Source organism: Armigeres subalbatus, chromosome 3 (genome assembly GCF_024139115.2).
Source record: "Armigeres subalbatus isolate Guangzhou_Male chromosome 3, GZ_Asu_2, whole genome shotgun sequence".
NCBI lineage: Eukaryota > Metazoa > Arthropoda > Insecta > Diptera > Culicidae > Armigeres > Armigeres subalbatus.
This window is the reverse complement of record NC_085141.1, coordinates 187,703,605-187,726,716: the sequence shown is the minus strand read 5'-3', so window position 1 is coordinate 187,726,716 and position 23,112 is coordinate 187,703,605. Positions and strand designations below refer to the sequence as shown.

General features: G+C 40.4%; 1 protein-coding gene across 1 annotated transcript in view; it reads left to right on the top strand.

The window, feature by feature from the left end:
• Window positions 1–22,226, top strand: part of LOC134225638 (homeobox protein SIX3) — a 187,213-nt gene extending 164,987 nt beyond the window's left edge. The window contains exons 4-5 of the mRNA XM_062705891.1: window positions 17,154–17,428; window positions 17,558–22,226. Of these exons, the coding sequence (XP_062561875.1) occupies window positions 17,154–17,428; window positions 17,558–18,045 (763 nt within the window). The 3' untranslated portion in view covers window positions 18,046–22,226. The remainder of the gene's footprint in view (window positions 1–17,153; window positions 17,429–17,557) is intronic.
• Window positions 22,227–23,112: the final 886 nt, after the last annotated feature.

The following is a 23,112-nucleotide window of genomic DNA, read 5'->3' as shown; positions in this document are numbered from 1 at the left end:
AAAACTCAATAACAATTTCGGAGTTCTTAAGGCGAGCTACATGAAAAGGGAACGAACTCAACATAATTTGATTTTTATAATCTCGACACACGCCTCGCCCACCCTCGTCACCACTTCTTCGTCTACTGAGTTCGCCCTCTCTATTTAGCTGAAGAGGGTAACCCTCGCCACTGGACCGATTTCAGCTAAGGTATCCTGAATGGGCTTTCGCCAGGGATCATGAGCTGGCGTAACAACAATCAGTCAAATAAAGCGTCACTTTGCCCAACTCGACACACAAAAACGCGCGTCAGAAAAGTGAATAGCCACCGCGCGCCACCTCCGATCCGACAGGATGGGGCAAATAGGAAAAGGAAAGAAATCCTGAAAGCAAATTGTTTGTCTATGACGGATTACGTTTCAGATTTTCGGATTCACATTAGACTACTTCAATGAGAACGGTCCGTCGTTTGGGTGCACACGGACGGCGACTAGTGTGTAAGCAGCAGAACAACACGTTGCTCGACATGTGAAGAAAAGGAGGACGTAATCGAATCGTTATTTTTTGCCTATCCCTGTACCGAGCGAGTGTGTAGGATATCACTTGTCCTGGGCGACCGAAAGATGCTGTCAGAGATCATGCTCGGCTTGAATCTATGCTCTTAGAACATGCAATGCTCTGGGTGGGAGGGGTATTCTGGTAGGAGGCAGTGAAACGAAGGAAACACAAACGATGTTATTCAAATTGGAGTAACAATAGCAATCGACTTTTGATATAACGAACTTAGGGGCGACGTCGAATTCAGTTCCAAAATCTTATTAGGGATCCTTTCTCTCTTGATTGGTCTCGGTTGCGTGCAGCGTAGTTGAATCAATTCTCGTGAGTTCATTTGTGGATGGTTTAGAGAAATGTACAAACAGTTCTTATTACAAACTCCAATATAATGTTTGCATTACAAGAATTTTATTTGTCATTTAAATAATAAGACTATTTCCTCCACATAGCTTCTAAAACTTTACCAACAGCGAAATTTCTATGCAAATTTGAAAATCATCAATTGAATACTCTATATTCAACAAAAATTCTTCCAAATGATGCACAAAACTACGACTTCTCAATTTAGTCATCTACTCCATTGTATCTGGTTCGATCACTTGCCCAACAATTCCGAATACGAGTATCGATGCGAACAGCTAGTTTGTCAACCTTATTGAATGGTGTCATCCGTCACGCGGTGAAGACCATCGGCATCGTAATGCGTCGACATGACACTTGGCTGACAAACATCAATCACGGCCAACGTTGTCGTCGGCTATTTTCATCTTGATTCGTCTTGGAACAATCTTCTGTTGGCAGAGTTTGGTTTTCCGAAAAGCGACCAAAGCATGAAATTTTGGCCCACTACCTACCTACTTTCCGCAATGACATTTATTAGTTTTACCATTTTCCGTACATGTAGAGCGAACTGTCAATAATGTAGCATGATTTGGATCTCCCGTACATTGAGGTGTTCGACGAAGAAAAAACGTTTTTCGATATGATAGTCGGAAGGTCGAGTGTCGCGCATGAATAGATTCAGTTCGACGTTCTGAAATCTATATGTGGGGCTATTTCCATAGTTCAGGCAAGTTAGCTTTATCTAAATCAGACACAACTTTGCGCCAGATTTAGCAGCAGCATTATACGTGTATATAATTGTTGAAGTCGAAAAATATCACTGGAATATTCGGAACGCTGTTATTTCAGATTGAAATCTTTGTTGCCACCAAATTCCTGATAAGTGTCAGTTTTAATTATTTATTTACATAAAACATTTCCTATTTTTGACACACTGATAATTTAAAACGTGATATGATACATTACAGTGACAGATAACCAAACATAATATTTGAAATTTTTACAATATAATAATCAATGGTTAGTGAGGGTTTTAAAAGAACCTAATCACTAACAAAGCCTGCGAAGCACCAGGATAAGTTTCACAGTATTGAGCCCTTACTGGACTAACCGGAGCTATGGCGTATATTCGTCTTCGTTGCGTCTTCGAGATAATCGGCTTCTCTTATTCACTCTCAACTTGAGGGTAAATAAGGGTGGGATTATGAGTATGTTTTTATTAGTTTTTTAAGAATTAGTTTAGTTTTTCAAGAAATTGTCACCTATATGGATTCACATTATGCGTTTTTCACAGTGTACTCTGTGTTTCGTCTACGACGTTCTTGATATGATACCGATTTAATTTCATCGTGCTGAAATTGTGGAGTCTATTTTCCTAATTTGCAATGGCTACAGTAAGGATAAATTCAGCATAAAATAACAGCAACAAATAATCTTTGTAGACTTATGCAAAATGTCAGAATGCAAGTGGCTTTGGTGCAGAAGTCCTTTTTCGCAAAGTAACTTCTACCTAGGTAATCTAGGACCCGGTTTTTGCTGCTTTCAGTAGTGGAGTGGGAAACTCTCGATTATGTTTGGTATTAAACTTCTCATGAAATGCAATACCGCATAGGGATTCGATCTCCAAATTTAAAAGGGTTTTATTAGCCCCTTGCTTAGAACTTACGTCTTTGATTAAAAAAAGCATAATTCATAATCTTTTTCTGCATGTCACAAAAGCGACAAGCATCAACTTGAAGTTTTCCTATCAGCCTAAAGTGACAATGGCTTGGACAGTGGCCTGCTATACCCGTGTACATGCAAAGATCGGAGTGATAAATCGCTTTGACTGTCTAGCAATAAGAGTGCTACTCCAATTGGTTACAAACTTCGACAATTTCTAAGTCTTCAACTCTGCTCTAAGAGAAGAGGCGGATGTAGCCAAGCCTTCAACTCAATTTGTTTTGGATTCCGGGAGACATGTCCTTAAAAACCGAAATCTCTGCTCGACATTACGACAAGCAGCGATAAGGAAACTTTGTGGAATCTCGTTGCAGATACGCTATTGCGACTACTCAAAAATGGCGGTTTCCTTACCTATGGATTTGCTGACAAATATCTAATATTGATTGGTAGGTTTGTGTATTACTATACCACTAATGGAAAACGCCCTCCTTAGCCGTGTGGTAAGGTGGCCCTCCTTAGCCGTGTGGTAAGACGCGCGGCTATAAAGCAAGACCATGCTGAGGGTGGCTGGGTTCGATTCCCGGTGCCGGTCTAGGCAATTTTCGGATTGGAAATTGTCTCGACTTTCCTGGGCATAAAAGTATCATCGTGTTAGTCTCATGATATACGAATGCAAAAATGGTAACCTGGCTTAGAAACCTCGCTGTTAAATAACTGTGGAAGTGCCTAATGAACACTAAGCTGCGAAGCGGCTTTGTCCCAGTGTGAGGATGTAATGCCAATATGAAGAAGAAGAGAAGAAGAAGAAGAATGGAAAACGCGTACAGCCTTTCGGTTAATCCGTTTTTGACATCTACTGACCTTTCACGGAGAAACCGTTCCTGAAACGAAAGTCGTCCATTACATATTTTTGGCTCTGGAATCAATCTAACTAATTAGTTAAAATATGTGGGACTAATTCTTGATTTTAAGCTTTCCTGAACACTAATATTGATTTCAGAGTCAAAAAGGTATTTGTGGCTTTCGGACAATGCCGTAGAAACTTTGGTAAAACTTAGAATCTCAAACCAAAATATATCAAATGTATTTACATAACAGTTGTACAACCAATATTGGCCAATGGATATCTTTTGTGGTGGCAAAGTGGTGAAGTTGGGACAACCCTGTCTAAATAAGGCCATCTTAAAAAGATGTGCCTAATGGCAATGACTGGTGCGTTCTATTCGACTCCTACGGCTGCTCTTGAAGTTCTCTTTGAAATGGCCCCACTACACATACATCTCAAACAAGAAGCTTTTTCTTGTACTTACCGGGTATGGATGCCCGGTTTAATGCAAGAGAATCTTGTAAACCGCAGTTCTACACACACGTCGTTTTTACTGCTTATGGCTAATTGGGACAAAACTAACCTTGCTCCAAGTGATCTCACACTCGTTAGTAGTTTACTTGTTGGACATTTTCTACACCATTCCGCTTGCTAAGTGAGTGGGAATCTGGCTATTTGGAGAGAAGTATGTCGGACAGCATTGTTTGATACACTGACGGCTCCCTCCTCGAAGGTAGAGCGGGTGCAGGTGTCTACTCGTGTGAGCTGAGATTGGAACAGTCCCACACGGAGTTCAAGCGGAACTATTTGCCAATAAAGCCTGTCCACGTTAAATTTCGGACACCCATCATCCAATGCGATTTTTTTAAATTTTCACAAACCACTGAGAAGATCAATTTACATGACAACTGAATCTCTCCGCGTTATGTGATTCTTTCAGCGAGTTTTCATTTTCGTTCAAAGTGATTAAATGGATACAAATCGATTGGACATTGTCTTAGTGTCCGAAATTTAACGTGGACAGGCTTTATGTATGGAATGCAATCCGCACTGCAGCAACACATTATAGGCAAAGGCCAGTAATCGCATGTCGAACTCAAATTTAGAAACTGAATTCAGTTAAAACGTTACACCTTATATTGGTACCTGACCATTCTGCCACAGCTGGAAACGAATTGGCTGATGAGTTAGCTCGCACTGGAGCACATCATATGACTTTATTGGTCCTGAACCAGCTATTCCAATATCTATGTGTTGGGTGAAGTTTTTGATTAACTCTTGGGCTGCCATTCAGCACAAACGGCATTGGAGTAGTCTCCAAACAAAATTATATATCCGGGAGCCATCTCCGGTTGTAGCAAGCTATTTAGCTCATCTATCTAAACAGAATTGTAGTGTCTTATAGCCGTTCAGACTACGGCATTTATTATAATAATTATAGTCTTAAATATGAGAAAGTAAATTGAATGTATAGATATTGGCATCAATCTACTCTTTATCATGATATTTATTATCATAAATGGCGTAATCTGAATGTATTAGTCAAGGCATTGACAAGGCACTGTAGACTCAACCATCACATCCCAACACAGAACAAAAAAAGTTGGGATTCCAACATTTTCTAGTTTTATTTTAAAAGTATTGAAAATATGGTAGTTTTGATTAATAAACCTTTGGAGTCAAATGCTAAATTGGTTTGCATGAAAGTTTTTTCTCAGATAAATACACAGGATTTTGTTTTTACACGATTTTTTTCCGCTCGTATTTTTGATCGTGTGACTTCAATTTGCCACCAAACTCTTCGCAACATGTTTCAAAAAATCCAGAATAAATCAAAGAAAAATCACATGATAATTAATATACGTTAAACATTTAGGATAAGTGGAAAATTGAGAAAATGTAAATCGTGTAAAAACAAAATCCAGTGAATTGTTATTTTCACAGTAGAAGCTTTCAGAACGAAAATTGTTAAATAGTTAAACAAATCTAATCAATGCGCTATTTTTGGCATCACTGGCGGGAAAATAAGTGTAACTGGCAGCCTACAACGATCTGTCACTGAAATTGCGCGCGATAAAAGCTATCACAAAACAGAACAATTTCAGTTCAGAACAATTTTATAACTTTCTACTAATCATTTTGCAGTACCACATAATCTACGTCTTTAACCACATAATATACGAAAGGGTCCTTAAACAATCTTCGAAATAAACAGGTAGGTAGGTAATTTGCATTCAAAACATTGCTTTTAACACATTATGATAAACCCTTCTTCAGATTGCCTAAATCAATTTCGTACACAAAACCCGGACGCTAAATTGGGCAATGGACCTGGCCTGAGGATGGTTATACCACAAGTTATACTTTTACGGAAGCTAGCGAAGCGTTCGGATGTAATACGGTGCAGATAGTGGACGGTTGCAATTCGGAGCAAGCATTTGGAAGGAGGTAGACGAACATAATTATGATCAACAAGGCGAAAACCAGAAATTTCAAAACCGCTAAAGATAAAACCGAGAATAGAACAACTGTAGACTGTGGCGATGGTATTATAAATGAAATAAAATAAGAGTTCTTTTGACTTTACACTTCTAAGTTTTATTTTTATTCGATAATTTAACTTTAAAACGGAAAGGAAACGCAATTAAAGTTAACAAGTAAGATTTTCAAAACAAGAATAAAATAAACTTTTATTTCAAGAACATAGTGATACATTTAACAGTGAGAATAGCTAAAACAATATCTTTTACGATATTCCCGAAACAAAAGTTTTTCATTCGTCAATTTGACAGTGCTAAACTTTCTACTGAAAATCACTAATCCATTTTCTTAATATTACCAACGAATCTTTGGATTTTACCAACGATTTTTTTTTGTGTGGAGTAACATTTTAAGTTTTATAACGCTCTTAAAGACCATAATTTACTCTAAAAGAGTTTTATAAAACCATTATAAAACTAAAATGTTACTAAGGATGGCAAATGAATCATTTGTTTGAGAAACTGCATAAGTCCATTATATACTATTTCGAGAAAACGACAAAAAACTGTTTTTGAACAAATTTGCACCGAATCTTTCGATTTCTTCGATACAGATTAATAGTTTTTGGCAAAACTCAACACCCTGGGGCACTTTCAGTGCAAAAACTATAAACAGTACACCACAATTGCTCTACAAAGTCCGTGGACTTATGTAGTTTATCAAACAAACGAAAATTCCTGAACAAAAATTTTTTTTTCGTTTTTTTGCCAGAATACGTATTTTTGGACGAGGATTCAGAATATATAAAAATCTCATTTTGGCCAAATATGTTACATATGCAGTTTCTCAAACAAACGGTTCAAATATTCAATGCGTTGAATCATTAGTTTATTTGCCAAATATTTGGTAAACACTTTCTTAGTGAAATTGACTTCAGGAACCTGAACCTTCAGAGTATTCTGTTGCTCATAACTAGTTGTGGTAAGGAGCTATAAGTAATTCTCCCTTCTTTCTCCCATCCACTTTCCTTTCATTTTTGTTCACTCCCCTTTCCGTCAGGTGTGTGATGAAAAAGGCTGTGGGCAGGAGGTGGCGAGGATTTTCGAACACATTACGGGCATTCATTCATTTTATTCATTTATTTAGTCTACATCTATACAGATAACACTGAATCAACAATTTGACGCCACAATACACGGTTCGAGGCCGCATCTCTCCATCCTCGAATACGCCCCACGCTCGCCAAGTCGTTCTGCACCTGGTCTGCCCATCTCGCTCGCTGCGCTCCACGTCGTCTCGTACCTGCCGGATCGGAAGCGAACACCATCTTTGCAGGGTTGCTGTCCGGCATTCTTGCAACATGCCCTGCCCATCGTACCCTTCCGGCTTTAGCTACCTTCTGGATACTGGGTTCGCCGTAGAGCTGGACGAGCTCATGGTTCATTCTTCGCCGCCACACACCGTCTTCTTGTACACCGCCAAAGATGGTCCTAAGCACCCGTCTCTCGAATACTCCGAGTGCTTGCAAGTCCTCCTCGAGCATTGTCCATGTTTCATGTCCGTAGAGGACTACCGGTCTTATTAACGTCTTGTACATGACACATTTGGTGCGGTGGCGAATCTTTTTCGACCGCAGTTTCTTCTGGAGCCCGTAGTAGGCCCGACTTCCACAGATGATGCGCCTTCGTATTTCACGACTAACGTTGTTGTCAGCCGTTAGCAAGGATCCGAGGTAGACGAATTCCTCGACCACCTCGAAGGTATCCCCGTCTATCGTAACACTGCTTCCCAGGCGGACCCTGTCGCGCTCGGTTCCACCCACAAGCATGTACTTTGTCTTTGACGCATTCACCACCAGTCCAACTTTTGTTGCTTCACGTTTCAGGCGGGTGTACAGTTCTGCCACCTTTGCAAATGTTCGGCCGACAATGTCCATGTCATCCGCGAAGCAAATAAATTGACTGGATCTGTTGAAAATCGTACCCCGGCTGTTACACCCGGCTCTCCGCATGACACCTTCTAGCGCAATGTTGAACAACAGGCACGAAAGTCCATCACCTTGTCTTAGTCCCCGGCGCGATTCGAACGAACTGGAGTGTTCGCCCGAGATCTTCACACAGTTTTGCACACCATCCACCGTTGCTTTGATCAGTCTGGTAAGCTTTCCAGGGAAGCTGTTCTCGTCCATAATTTTCCATAGCTCTACGCGGTCTATACTGTCGTATGCCGCCTTGAAATCAACGAACAGATGGTGCGTTGGGACCTGGTATTCACGGCATTTTGAAGGATTTGCCGTACAGTAAAGATCTGGTCCGTTGTCGAGCGGCCGTCAACGAAGCCGGCTTGATAACTTCCCACGAACTCGTTCACTAATGGTGACAGACGACGGAAGATGATCTGGGATATCACTTTGTAGGCGGCATTAAGGATGGTGATCGCTCGAAAGTTCTCACACTCCAGTTTGTCGCCTTTCTTGTAGATGGGGCATATAACCCCTTCCTTCCACTCCTCCGGTAGCTGTTCGTTTTCCCAGATTCTGACTATCAGTTTGTGCAGGCAAGTGGCCAGCTTTTCCGGGCCCATCTTGATGAGCTCAGCTCCGATACCATCCTTACCAGCTGCTTTATTGGTCTTTAGCTGTTGAATGGCATCCTTAACTTCCCTCAAGGTGGGGCTGGTTGGCTTCCATCGTCCGCTGAACTGACGTAGTCATCTCCTCCGCTGCCTTGACTTTCATTGCCTGTACTCTCAGCGCCATTCAGATGTTCCTCGTAGTGCTGCTTCCACCTTTCGATCACCACACGTTCGTCCGTCAAGATGCTCCCATCCTTATCCCGGCACATTTCGGCTCGCGGCACGAAGCCTTTGCGGGATGCGTTGAGCTTCTGATAGAACTTGCGTGTACCTTGAGAACGGCACAGCTGTTCCATCTCCTCGCACTCCGCTTCTTCCAGGCGGCGTTTCTTCTCCTGAAAAAGGCGGGTCTGCTGTCTCCGCTTCCGTCTATAACGTTCCACGTTCTGCCGGGTACCTTGCTGCAGCGCGACAGCCCGCGCTGCGTCCTTCTCCTCCAGAATCTGTCTGCACTCTTCGTCGAACCAATCGTTCCGTCGACTTCGACCCATATACCCGACGTTGTTCTCCGCTGCGTCGTTAATGGCTGCTTTGACTGTATTCCAGCAGTCCTCAAGAGGGGCCCCTTCGAGCTCACCCTCTTCCGGCAACGCTGCCTCGAGATGCTGCGCGTATGCAGTGGCGACATCAGGTTGCTTCAGTCGCTCTAGGTCGTACCGCGGCGGTCGTCGGTACCGAACATTGTTGATGACGGATAGTTTTGGGCGCAGTTTAACCATCACCAGATAGTGGTCAGAGTCGATGTTAGCGACATTTAGGACAAGCCTCACGGAATCCGAAACTAAATGCATTGCGTTTTCAAGGGCACACTACTCAATACTTTGCTGAGACGCAGCAAAGGTGAAATAATAAAAATGACAGTTGTGCGTTGCTTCCGTATTAAGTGGTGTGCGCTTGAAAACGCGACTGCATTTAGTTTTGTATTCTGTGATGATTAGCATAGCATAGTTACGGTGTACTTCGTAGATTGGACACTAGTGATACTCATGTTTTTCTTTTGAAATCCTTATTTAGGTTGGTATCAAAAATCAAGGTGGGTGTGGTCCTTGATTTCGATCTAGGATAAAAATCAGTTTTGTATTCTGTGATGATTGTCCTTAAAATATTGCTGCATTCAAATACCTGATGTATACCTTAAAGTAATTTTAGCTGGGTATTTCTACATTCTTCCTTTTAATTGAATATGAAAAAGCAATTTAATTTGATTTATCAATCAAAACTATAACTGATACACACATTATTGCTTCAGGGAGACAAAAGGTATGACATTTTTGTCAGTTGTATGAGTAAAAGCAGAAGTATGAAGCATTCAGGATGGTTAGCTTCATCGTTCCCTGAAAGAAAATATCGGTTCTTCATTTTAGGACCCAATTAAAATATATTGTCTTTCTGTATAGCATAGCATAGCATATGTGATTGTACAAATCGTGGGTAGCTATACAATGCTCAATTGAGCAATCTACTGTATATTGTCGCAAATTGGTACTTGGGATTAGTACCTTTTCCTATACAGTAGCAGTTGTATACCTGGCCACGTCCTTACAATCACGGAAGGAAGGGAAGGAATGTTAGTTCAACATCTACTAGTGAAGATGCAGGGAACCCATACTACCTTCATAGATGTCTCGGGAAGGAAAATTTGTGTTAGTGGGAAAGGTGAATAATAGGGAACTCTATTCGACAATATAGAGCGTTTGTCAGTAACCGTATATGCTGTAAAAATAATAAAATATATTCATCAATTTACTTACGAACCGTCCTAAGGAAAAACAAAACAAAACACAAAATTTCGGCAAATCGCGCGATCGTTCTGCCGTCCGAAACAAGAGCCATTACGCACTGAACTAATTAACTTTATTACCGGCCGCGCAATGCAAAACACAAAATTTCGGCAAATCGCACGATCGTTCTGCTGTCCGAAACAAGAGCCAACACGCACTGAACTAATTAACTTTATTACCGGCCGCGCAATGCAAAACACAAAATTTCGGCAAATCGCGCGATCGTTCTACCGTCCGAAACAAGAGCCAACACGCACTGAACTAATTAACTTTATTACCGGCCGCGCAATGCAAAACACAAAATTTCGGCAAATCGCGCGATCGTTCTGCCGTCCGAAACAAGAGCCAACACGCACTGAACTAATTAAATTTAATACCGGCCGCGCAATGCAAAACACAAAATTTCGGCAAATCGCGCGATTGTTCCTTCGTCCGAAACAAGAGCCAACACGCACTGAACTAATTAACTTTATTACCGGCCGCGCAATCTAAAATATATTGTCTTCCTGTATAGTAAAATATTCAATTCATCTCGACAATTCATAGGTCCCGAACCATTTTGTGGTGTATCTGCGTGTTCTCTTCGAATGGAATTCATATCTTGGGAAGATTCTAAAATAGAAGATAGCTGGAAAAACACCTTGCGAGGCAGTCAAAATGTTTCATCACACCAAACGTATTTATCACTCGCAAAATTTTAAATCTTTCCAAAAAGATCTTAACACATACACAGGTCTTATAACAGGCCATTGCCCGAGCCGATATTACTTGAAGCTGAAGGAAAACTTCAAGATGATGTATGTTGTTGTTCGGCATACATGTAGAAGCCTCGGAACATCTGTTATGCCATTGTCCGGCAATTTTTGGAAAGAGATTACAGTTGTTCAACAAGGGGCTGATAAAGCCTGTCCACGTTAAATTTCGGACACTGAGACAATGTCCAACTGATTTGTAGCCATTTTATCTCTTTGGACAAGAAGGAAAACCCGCTGAAAGAATAACATAAAGCGGAGAGATTCAACTGTCGTGTAAATTGATCTCGTCAGTGGTTTGTGAAAATTTTAAAAAATCGCATGGGATGATGGGTGTCCGAAATTTAACGTGGACAGGCTTTAGAACCCCCAGAAGTCTCAATATGCTAGTACGATTCATCAGAACCACAATACATACCGCATTGGGATAACGCTGGTAGTTAAGGTCACTCCTGACGGAGTCCAAGCTCCAAAGTGCTCGCGTTTTCGGGGGCACATCACTCGATTCAGAGGCGGCGCACAACTGTCATTTTTGTTGATTTAGCTTTGCTACGTCGCAGCATGCGTGAAATAATAAAAATGACAGTTGTGCGTTGCTTCCGTATCGAGTAGTGTGCCCCCGAAAACGCGAGCACTTTAAAACTTTGATTCCGTCAGGAGTGACCTTAAGGTAATGCAATTGCTCTAAATAGTAATGATGCGTCAACTTGACAAAGCTAGATCAAATATTCCAAGTAACAATTTTAGTTTTATAACGCTCTTCAAAACCATTATTTACTCTACAAGAGTGCCTTAAAACCATTTTAAAATCAAAATGTTACTGCGGATGGCCATATCTTCTTCTATATAATAAAAATGAGTTGAGATTTCCTTCCTGACGATTTAACTCACGAACGGGTTGACCGATTTGCAAGATTTTCTCCTTAATCGATTCGTTCTGGGATCCGCAAGGTTTGTATTATAAAAAGTTGGTGAATTCAACGGGGAAATGTAGAAAAATCATTTGAATACAATTTTAGGTCAGGAAAAAACTGAGGAAAAAAAAAACAAACGCACGGAAATTGATCTAGAGTGCGGGGCTGCAAATAGTTCATTGTGACATTTGCAACACCCGGGCAAAGCTGGGTTTCTTTCACTAGTATCACAATAGATTTAACAAATGGTCGCAGTGATTAAAATACCCAACAAGGGGAAAAAATCAATATAATTAGCTAAAGTACCACAATTTTCACATCTGGAAAGTAAGTGAGGCTCATTGGCACCCTTATGCTATAGAACTATAATCGCACCGAAAATTGGTTGAGAAATGCTATTTTAGGAGGGATTACCCCAAACCTATGGGCGAAGCAAATCATACACGATCATCACTATTTCAGTGATAAAAAGAAATCCATATTTTCCTACATCATTTTAAAAATTGCTATTGAAAGAATATAAATGTACGGTTCGATTCCTTTATTTGTTTTTGATGGCGCAATTTCCTAAAAAATGGTTCAAATATTTAGATGTGGTCAAAAAGCACATCTTTGGACTAATTTTTAACATGCAAATAATATATTTTGTCATATCTCAAGTTAAGGGTCTACTTCATATCTTATCTTTTTATCTGTCTGAGACTACATAAATATACGCAAAAATATGTCATATGGAGTGTAGTGTTATCAATATATGCCAAAGAGTACACAAAATTCTTAGAATCTGATTTTACTACAAAAACACTTTCTTTTAAGCGTGAAACATGAGTAGAGTAATTTCTAAAATATGTAAGACGCAATGCGTGAACCCCATCGACATAAGTCAGACGGAATGGAATGTAGCAAAAACTCCCATAGCGCTGACGACGATGACGCTATTAGTCGACGACCCTGATGGTAACGGCGACGGTGATGATGAAGATCACACGTAAACAGGCCACATCAAGTATCCATCACCGATGGCGCCGGAAATGAAAATACAGTGTGTCTATATTTACACACCCCGGCACTTTTGGGATTAACGTGGAACGAAGTGGATTGTTGGTGGCTGCTGCTGCTGCTCAAAGCTCGAGCGTCAGGAGACAAGAATCGGCCCGGGACGCACCGCGCCGTATTACACGAACCACATGGTCATCGTCGTCAGGATTGAGATACGGTCGGAGACACATGAAATAAAGAAGGAAGTGTAAACATATAATCGACCATCGCTAGGTTTCGACAATGTCTCGCTGTCCTATTTAGGAGAAAGGACGATTAGGGAGGATAAATTCATTGGAAAATATGAAAGGCAAAGTCTAGGGCCTTTGTGTCGAGTCCCCATGTGTGCGTCAAGGAATGACAATTTACCACAACATTATTTTCTTTCGTTTTCTGTTTATTTACCTTTGACTTAATTCCCTTCTGCTTGAAACAACAATCCAATGGAGGAATGTTTCCTATTTCGTCTATGAATGGGAAAAAAAGCATTCTCACAACGATGGGTAGGAAAACATCTGACACAAAGTGCATTTACTAAACTTTCGTGAACTGTTCTAATCATATGAAAGTAATGTATTAAAAATAAAAGTGGTAGAATATATGTTACGATCCCAAATGTCTGTTACATAAGGTTTTCCTACAGTCTGTAGAAGTTTCCATGAATTGTTATCGGTAGATTTGACTACGGCCTTTTCCCAAGAAGACAGTCTAGACAGTTATTTCAACATTTTATTAGTTTTCTTTTTGATTCACGTTTGATGATTATTATACCATAACTTAGGTTATAAATTGGGGAAGATCCATTAATTACGTAACGCCAAAATTTGCAATTTGCCCCCCTTCTTCCTATGTCACACTTTTTGAATGAAGCATCTGAAATTTTTCTATGGATCGTCACACTTCAGGCAATCCCCTCCCCCTCTAAGCGTTACGTATTTCGTGGATGCTCGCTTGAGGAGAATGGATTGGAATGGTTTACGAGTTTGAGAACGCTTTTTTGTGTGTAAACTTTACACTGTAAAGAATGCTACATATAGTTATACATTCAATTTAGTTAAAATTCTTGTTGTCAAAAGTGGTAGAAATCAATATTTATCAATTATAACAAATTTGATTATATGGCATTTGAATTGTGGATCGGTTTTAATCTTCTACTCGTACTTGTTTGCGATTTGGCCACTGAAATTTCAAATGGCGCATTAAAATAAGTAAACATTTATCGCGTCATACCGAAAAGCGTAATCCATTTATGTAGTTGCTTGCTTACTTTTCCTTTCGCAGCAGCAACACTCGTAATTCCTTAAAACAACAAAACCACATAATTTTCAACATTTAATATAATATGCAAATCAGGTCATCGTAAACGAGGCGCGAGCTGTCACCCTAAAGCGAAAACGATTCTCCGCACCACCAGAGGACCAGAGCCAGGAACCAGAACCAGACTGTCGCGTCATCGTCGCCGGCGACGAAGTTGCTTACAACTGCGACCGACGACGGGATGACACGGTTAAGCGATTCCCTCTCATTCATTATCGTGACAATTTGTCGAGGATTGTCTCGGAGGGAAACATGAATACGACCGGGAGCAGAGCAATTCGGCAAGCAAGACGCGAGGGAGGATTCGCCCTTCGTCGGCGACGTTGAACCCTTCTGCTCGTTGGTTCGGCAATAGAGCTGCCAAGTAAACAAATTCACCGGTGATATTTAGATTCATGTCACCACATTGGCACCCTTATGTTTGCTCATTTTTGACACCTCTCGTCCAGGTCTTCATCGAAAAATAACCCTCTCCGGAGGATTGTGTTTACCGAGTTGCAGCCAAATAGGCAACGCTGCCGGGGGATGTGCGGCACACAAATCTCTTGTAAATGCTCCCCCTTTTCTCGGGGCCCTCCAGGGCAAACGCGAGGACAATGGAGTGAATTAAATGATAATTGAATTTGGGTTCGGTTGATTTGTTCCTGTGGGTGCCGGTAGACACATGTTATCGCATCAAGTCGTTGAGTAAATTCGATTCCGAATGTAGATGAATGTCTTTACGTTTCGACAGATATATTCAATCCGTAAAAAAAATTCTAGGGTCATCCAAGCAAAGGCTTAAGTTGGATTTTGAAACGAATCTGGGTCAATAGTTTATGTGAGAATATGGATACCCCACCAAACAGATAGCCATTTCAAATTTCAAGGTCAAATACAATTAGGTTATGGATTTATTATTTATTGTTTTAAGCAAAGAAAGTTATTCCGATGAATTTAACGAAGAAGAACACGCAAAAATCACACAATGATGCAAATCGCGAGTCGAATCATGGACGATTCTCTGGGCCATGAGTCGGGTGAGGTTTGCCTCGCGCTTGATTTGAACCATGGATTAGATTTGAGAATTTGAGATTTTACCAACACTGAGTAGCACAATTCCGATCGATTTTGTTGCAGCAACTCCAATGCAACCAGTCGGTAGGCATCTTCATCCTTCCATATTTTCTGGATAATGTGATGGATCGATTGCTGCAGCTGCTCACTTCCGTGTTTGAGAGGTTCAACCGGGATCTCGTCCTTTCCGGCAGCTTTAAGGTCACTCCTGACGGAATCCAAGTTTAAAAGTGCTCGCGTTTTCGGGGGCACACCACTCGATTCAGAGGCGGTGCACAACTGTCATTTTTGTTGATTTAGCTTTGCTGCGTCGCAGCATGCGTGAAAAATAAAAATGACAGTTGTGCACTTTTAAACTTGGATTCCGTCAGGAGTGACCTTAATGTTTTTCTGCTTGTTTAGAGCCTTCTTTACCTCGTCCAGCGTTTGTGGGTCCACAGCTTAACCTTCGCCGACTATGTTCATCCTGCTATACACCATCATTTTTACTGTTAAATTTTTTTTTCGAAGTGCTACTTCCACCTGGCTTCCACCATAGTTTTGTCTGTCAGCAAATTCCCCTCTCGTTCATTGCATATGGCGGAAACTGGCGCAGTCTATGCCGCGCGCCATTGACAGTTGCGTAAAATCTCCGCATATCGTTTCTATCCATGTTCTCCTACGCTTCAGCTATCACACTCTCTTTGTGTTGTCTTTTTTCTGCGATGGATTCGTTTCTCTTCTGCCCTTGCTACACTGTACCAGTTGGAACGGGTACGACCCAACAAACAATTTAAGCTGAACAAGCTAGTTTTTTAGCTGAAGAAGCTTATTTCCAACGAAATAATTCCTATTTCAGCTTCCTATGTTTGTAGGGGAGCCACTAGCATTCGACTCCTAGCAGCATTTTTCTCGTCCATTGGCATCGCAGTGCCTAACACTGTTGTAGTCACAGCTTCGTGGATATTTTCCGCCAATCTGTTGAAGTCGCCAGATCCGGTGGCATCTCCTATCCGTTCGTCCTGCTTCTGGTGGTACTGTTCAGCAACTCCTTCAACTGACAAGCTTTGGATATTGAAACGCATTTTTCTGCTGTTTCGTGAATTCGTGACGCTGGAAAGTAGCTTCCTATTTTTTGCAACTACAAGGTAGTGATCCGCGCCAATGTTTGGGCCTCTGAAGGGCCATGAACATCCCATTGGATTTTACAATCCAGCATGTATGAGCCGAACATTATTACGAAAGAAAATTTTTATTTCTGATGGCTTTGCACTGCTTAAGAAAAAATCAGCGACGCTGGCAAAAACACAGAACACAACCTACCGCGTGCCGAGATTACTTCGATCATCGATAAAAGCAAGTGATAAAGCTTGTAATAATTGGCTACATATAAATATTATCCAAATTCTATTTATGTTAGGCCGTTACAAATATTTAATAAACTTTTTGTCCTACTGGTCTCCGAAAGGTGTGATAATAATAAAAAATAAATATAAAAATGACAAAAATCAAAAAACTCCTCGGATTTGTTAAAGAATGTTTTGAAAATCATCAAAATTATCCGAATTTTATTTTGTTGCCCCCTCAAAATATTATTATTTGTATTGGCCTTATAATTTTTTTAACTAGTAATTACATCCATGGAAATAACGAATCGCTTTCCTCAGGAACAAGTACTTGAGTTCCAGAATGGCTCATATGTTTATTTCCTGTGTAGAATGCAGAAAAACTATTTCAAGATGTTTTCGTGAAGCTCTAAAATCAATTGAATGCAGTAGCTTTCCTATGGATATTTATATCTAATCTTCATTATCTGTTTTCTATTTCTTGCAGACATAATCAACCTCCATTGTCCGGGTCCGGAGCAACCTCACTAACGCCCCGGCGAGGTGACGCGCCGCTATCACCCACGGACACCGATTCCGATTCGGACATTTCGCTCGGAACGCACTCACCAGTTCCAAGCATGTCGCTGCAGCACAGTCCCAGTTCGCTGCCCGGTTCCAGCGAGGATCGACTAACCGACGACCGAGAAAAGGACTTCCGCAGCTTTGCATCGCTCCATTCGTTCCGCTTTGGAGACCACCTAGCGGGCGGATTCCTACCTGGTATGTGTTTTCAATGGGTCACGGGTCAAAGGCATCGATCAAAATATTTCTATGTAGACTATTTGGGGCAATGTTCCGACTGACCGGTATATAGCAATTAAGTAGAAAACTTTCTGTTTTCACTTTCAGGCTCGTTTAACAACAGATTCATGCCTTACCGCCTCGGGGACAACTCACCTCCAATCAATACTCACTCACCACCGATAGGCTTGACGCATCTTCCAATTACCCCGACAGTCCTTCGACCGCAGCCTCACTTACCTCCATCGCTCTCCGTGACGGCACCGACGGCAACGACCACGTCGATGAGTGAGTCGCCCAACAGTAACAGTAGTGCCACCACTAGTTCCATCAACAACGGTGCCACCGGTGGCCTGGTGATAGGGGGAAATAGTGGGGCCGGCGGAGCGCCCTTGATGGCCCAAATGTCGCCACTCAGAATACGGGTCAGCTCGCCGACGCGACTGAACGCGGATTTGTTGCAGCACAGCGCGCACCATCATAGTCTCATGAACGGATTGAACGCCAGTGGGATCGTGCGAATTGTTCCTAACACAACGACCAGTCTCATTCATAGGCCATTTTCGCCATCGCCCAAACCGAAGGAGGCGTCGTGATAAAATCTGCCACCGCCGACGACGCCGCACTCAAATCCGAAGCCATTCGACGCCCGACGCGACTGGCCGTCTCTGAGTAGTTGATTAATGTAGTTTAAAATATGTAAAGGAGACTGTACTAGTAGGAAGCACAAGTTGAAGCTAATGCATATATAAATCTCCTTAAACTTGTTACTAAAGCCATACAACAGTGAAGCAAATCGAATACTTTTAAGTAAGACATTTTAATACGGAACGCACTGCTTTGGTAAATTAGATTTACTTTAAAACTTTGGCAAAATCACGTCATATTTATTTGGCGTTCAGGAATGTGCGCTGCTATATAAAGTGGCGCTCCACCCGGCGCCTCTTTCTCCTGTTCATATATATAGAAGCCAGAACCTATCGTTTCCAAGGAAGTATACGTGAACGTGGGTCCTTGGTGTGCTCTGCTGGGCGGATCAATATCACAGACACATTAAATACCAACACAAAATAAAAACGGGACAAAATAGCATCACAGCCAGCAGCTGGCCGCGCACATGCGTAGTAGAACTTGCGAGAAGAAGTTCGCACACAACCATGAACTAGTCACGGTGTTTCTTTGGCAGTTATTATCAAATGAATTTTGTACCATGGGAAATCACAGCCGAAATTTAGCAATGCGATGCAAGCGACAATCTATCGGATACTGAAATACACTGCAAATATTAAAATAAGCGGATTAGCACTTACAGCGCATTGTCAAATAACGACACATGTTGTACCAATTTTGTATCATCATAAATAACTAACATACTGATAGACAAATTTCGGGCTCAATTCTTCCCAGTTTTTTATTATCCTGCATGCATACTGCTGCGCATTAGACGAATCCAAGTACAAATAAGTAAAAGACACACGGCGCGGTTAACTTCGACAGATCCCACAGCACAGTATAGGAAAATAATTTTAAAATGTTTATAATAAAATGTAATTAGAATATGATTGATGTACGATACGGAAGTTCTGAAGTACATATGGTCGGGCTTCAGCGAAACTAATTACGTAAACAATTTTTCTGGGTTTTTAAACCCCCCTCCTCCCATGTAAGATTTTTCGCATATCAATGATTTTTTTTTATATGGAGCGTAAGAAAATGGCAGACCCCCCTCCTCCCATAAGTGCTTACGTAATTAGTGTACGACCCCGAAGCGCCTTTTTGACTGACTTGTGATATTTTGTTTGTAGAATGGAAACGGAAATGAATTTACACCCGATTCTGTTTTTACACGGATTTTTTTTACACGGCTGTGTAAAAAAAATCCCATACAAAATTTTTGCAAAGTTGCTCCATTTTGCATGATTCGTCGAGAAATCATAAAACTTTTTTTACACGGATTTTCGAATTTTGAACTGAAAACTTTTTTTACACGGAACGCATCCCCCGTGTAAAAAAAGAATCGGGTGTATATCAATTCATTTGTAAATGTGTTTTTGGATATTTTCAGTTAAAGGATAGAAAAATATTCGATACGATTTGTGATCAATAGGATCTGCTACGCAAAAATTTGGCTGAACCACGGTCATATTTGCAAGTTTATACATATTTTTTTTTTTCAAAAATATATCTATTAAATAGCTCTGAACTTTTTCCATATCGTACATCAATCAGATTTTAATTAAATTTTGTCTAGAATTTATTATAAGCATTTTAAAATTATCTTCCTATGCCGTGCTGTAAGATGTGTCTAAGTTAAAATCGTGTAGGCTAGATGTACCAGTTGTGGCTATAACACCAGTTGTCGCACTAGTGCTTTATATGCCAAATGGCCAATCAAATCACCGGAAACCAAGTGCATATCGATAAAGCATATTCATATGATACGATAACACCTTTGATTTCCTCCAAAACAAGCAAAGCATAATTGTAAAAAATGATTTTGCTTAATTTTTGACGTTCTTTGCACCAGTTGTCGCACTAGTGGTCCCTATTTGGCCAGTCCCATAAGAAAACAATGGGATTTGCCAAATAAGGAACCAAAATTAAGAATAGTGCCACAACTGGTGCATGCGTTCCTATTATGGATTAATCAATTTTGAGGATAATAACAAATTTTATTGTGGTTTTCACAGCTGTTCTAAGGAGCAGGAAGTAAAACCTTTCGTTTGATATATAAAGTCCGCCCACATGCCTTTTACTTATTTTTTGAAAAATAGTTGTTCTTATGTATGGCGACAATTGGTACACCCACCCTATATCCTTCTCTTTTACTTGGATACGTCTATAATGCGAAAATAAGAAATAAAGTAATTTTAGGCTCAATCATCTGTTTAACAATATGGAGAATATTGGTAATGCACTGGAACCCAGGAACAGTTACTGTAGCCCTTGTATTGTTTTACAAAGATGAATGCATTTACGTACGACCCAGCACACGTGCTTAGTAGCTGCCGAACTACCACACGGAAGTGTACTGGAGTGTTGGACTCGGCCAGTGAAGGTAATGCCGACTTAACTCCCTTGGGCTCCGCCCATCATTATCCCCAGGAACTGCCTCCCAGCATTACTTCTAGGGTAGCCATTGTATGTAATTATGCGAGTTAGGCGATCTGTTCGTATCCAATAATGGAAAAATAAATCAACCAGTATCAAGAGCAAGACCCATAACGCACAAATTAGTGTACAATAGAAAGCATGACCAATGATTTTCTATACCATTTCGGAAACTTTTTGCCTTTCTCGTATACTAAGTATACGGTAAAGGCTATATGATCGCTCCAAAAACAAACTTTTTTGGTAGGAAATTGAGTAGACTCCCGGACGTTAACGGTTTAATTTTCAAACCAACTTATTTTCGAACTAATTTTCGACTTATTATAATAAACTAATAAACATTCGGAGAATAAAAGCTGTATTTTCGTTTATGTTTACTGTAACGCTTATACAGTTGTCGACCTGAAAGCTCTCTTTCGCGTTTGTCATTTTATATTCATGAGAAATGAAACACTTTGGGCATATAAATACTTTATTTTTCCGTGGTAAACTTCATTTGATAATTAATTACTGTAAGAACACCTTGCTAGCGGAAATCATTAATTCCTGATGATTCGTCACATACTTGTGAAGCACAATTTGTTCGTATGTATAGTCATTAGTGCAAAGAGTAACACCGGACTTTTATCAAGTCTTAAAAAATCAATAAAAGAAAACGTGCATGAAGAACATAATTTAAGCATAGAGGAAAATATTTAAATGAATTCTAATATAAGAAACGTTGTGTAAAAAAACTCAAAGCAAATAAAATTAATTATCGTATTAAAAGCCGCCAAACAAGCGGAAAATGAGTGCACATAAATTGCAGGCAAATACAAAGAGCAACCTAAAACAATATGAAAGTATATTTAGCAACACAAAAAGTAAATATATAAAAACGCAAAGATACAGAAACACACATACGTAGTGCTAGCAAAAGGCAAAACTAATTGATCTGAAGTAGTGCTAATTACTCCCAAAGCATCCAATCAGCCGACGACGTCAAACACCTCGAGCGAGAGAAGAACGCATCAAACCGTTTCACCTTTTCGATATAGTTCAGTTCCACCCATCAGCAGTCATCCCACAAACAAAAGACGACCCACTCTTCTCTCGCGCCAACACTCAAACGCTTAATGAAATTCTCAACAGAAATATGCAACATAAAAAAACGTGTTTGAATTTATTTTACGCGAATGAGCAAAAGACCGACCCGACAAAATCCTTGCAAAAGTTGAACCATTTGCGCGAAATAAAATCATTTCAGGCCTCATGCACGGTGAATAGGCAGAAAGCTGCAATAACAGAGCAAAAAAAAGCGCTAAACCACATGTGAATAAACCACGAGTATTCGTTGCACACAGACCCAACAGTAAGGGGAAAATCCATTATTAAGGCACATCAGAGTAAATGCAGCAGGAGCTACTACTGTACAAAGATAAAAGGGCAACTGTGAGTTAGTTTCTTTTTTTATTTCGTCCGAGCCCGCTACCTTCTGATAGATTGTGAAGCTCAAGCTGTACACATATTTAAGTGATCATCATGCCGGAGCGAAAGCATACAGCACAAACATCAGCCCGTATGTATGGAAAGGAAAACGAACAAATCTATTTCTACTTTGTAAATAAATTGCTGCAATCAAATTATATTAATTACGACGATAATAAATTAAAATAATTAAATTGAATGACCCACTGTTTTGACTTTTGATGTTATCCACCTGATGAAGCCCTTTCGTTGTGAAGTTGGCAACGTTTCGTTCCAGTTTGGAAGTGCTTGCGAAATTAGCAGATAGAGATAAGAGCATGCGGGAGCTTCCATAGATATGGATTTGTTGCAACGCATTGTTTGAAATTGTCGTTTCTGTTGTCTGAATTACTTCAAAATTGTCTTATAGAGAAAACACAACACAACAACTTGGACCCCCTTCAATTCATACATTGTTTAAATACTTTGATTAAGCACCCAGCAGGAATAAAAAAAAATACAATTTTTCCCTTTGAATGAAAATTAAAAAACAGAATTCAATATTTCTACTCTGGAGAATGAAGATAACTTCCTTGTAGAGTTAATTGATTGACCTCTCCTGTATACGTCTGACTGAAGGGCTGGAAATGAATTTGAAAATGCATATCTCTAGTGTAAGAATCCTCCAGCCGTAACTGGCCCTACCCACTTAACCCTTCTTGGGCTTCAACCTCATAACTGCCTTTCAGTATCACTTCTGGGGAATATGCAGTATTTAACATACTCCCCTCAAAGTGGTATGCTTTACGTTTTCTCTCTTCAATGTTCTGTTCAACTTCTGAGTGTTTTGGCTCCATAGTTCGTACACTTTTGAGCAAAGGCTCCCTTGATTGTGTCAGCAAGCACTCCACACGGTAGAAAAAAAGTACCCAACGTTGAGCTTTTTTTTAACTTACTTTTGAGTCATTTTTTCTCTTCTCTTTCATCCACTCTTTCTTCTGTTGTCAAAAACAAAAGAGCGAAACAATCCAACGACACCAGTTCAATACGGGAAGGCAACTTTGACTTTTGAGTTTATTGTCTGAACTCAAAATTGAGTAAATTAA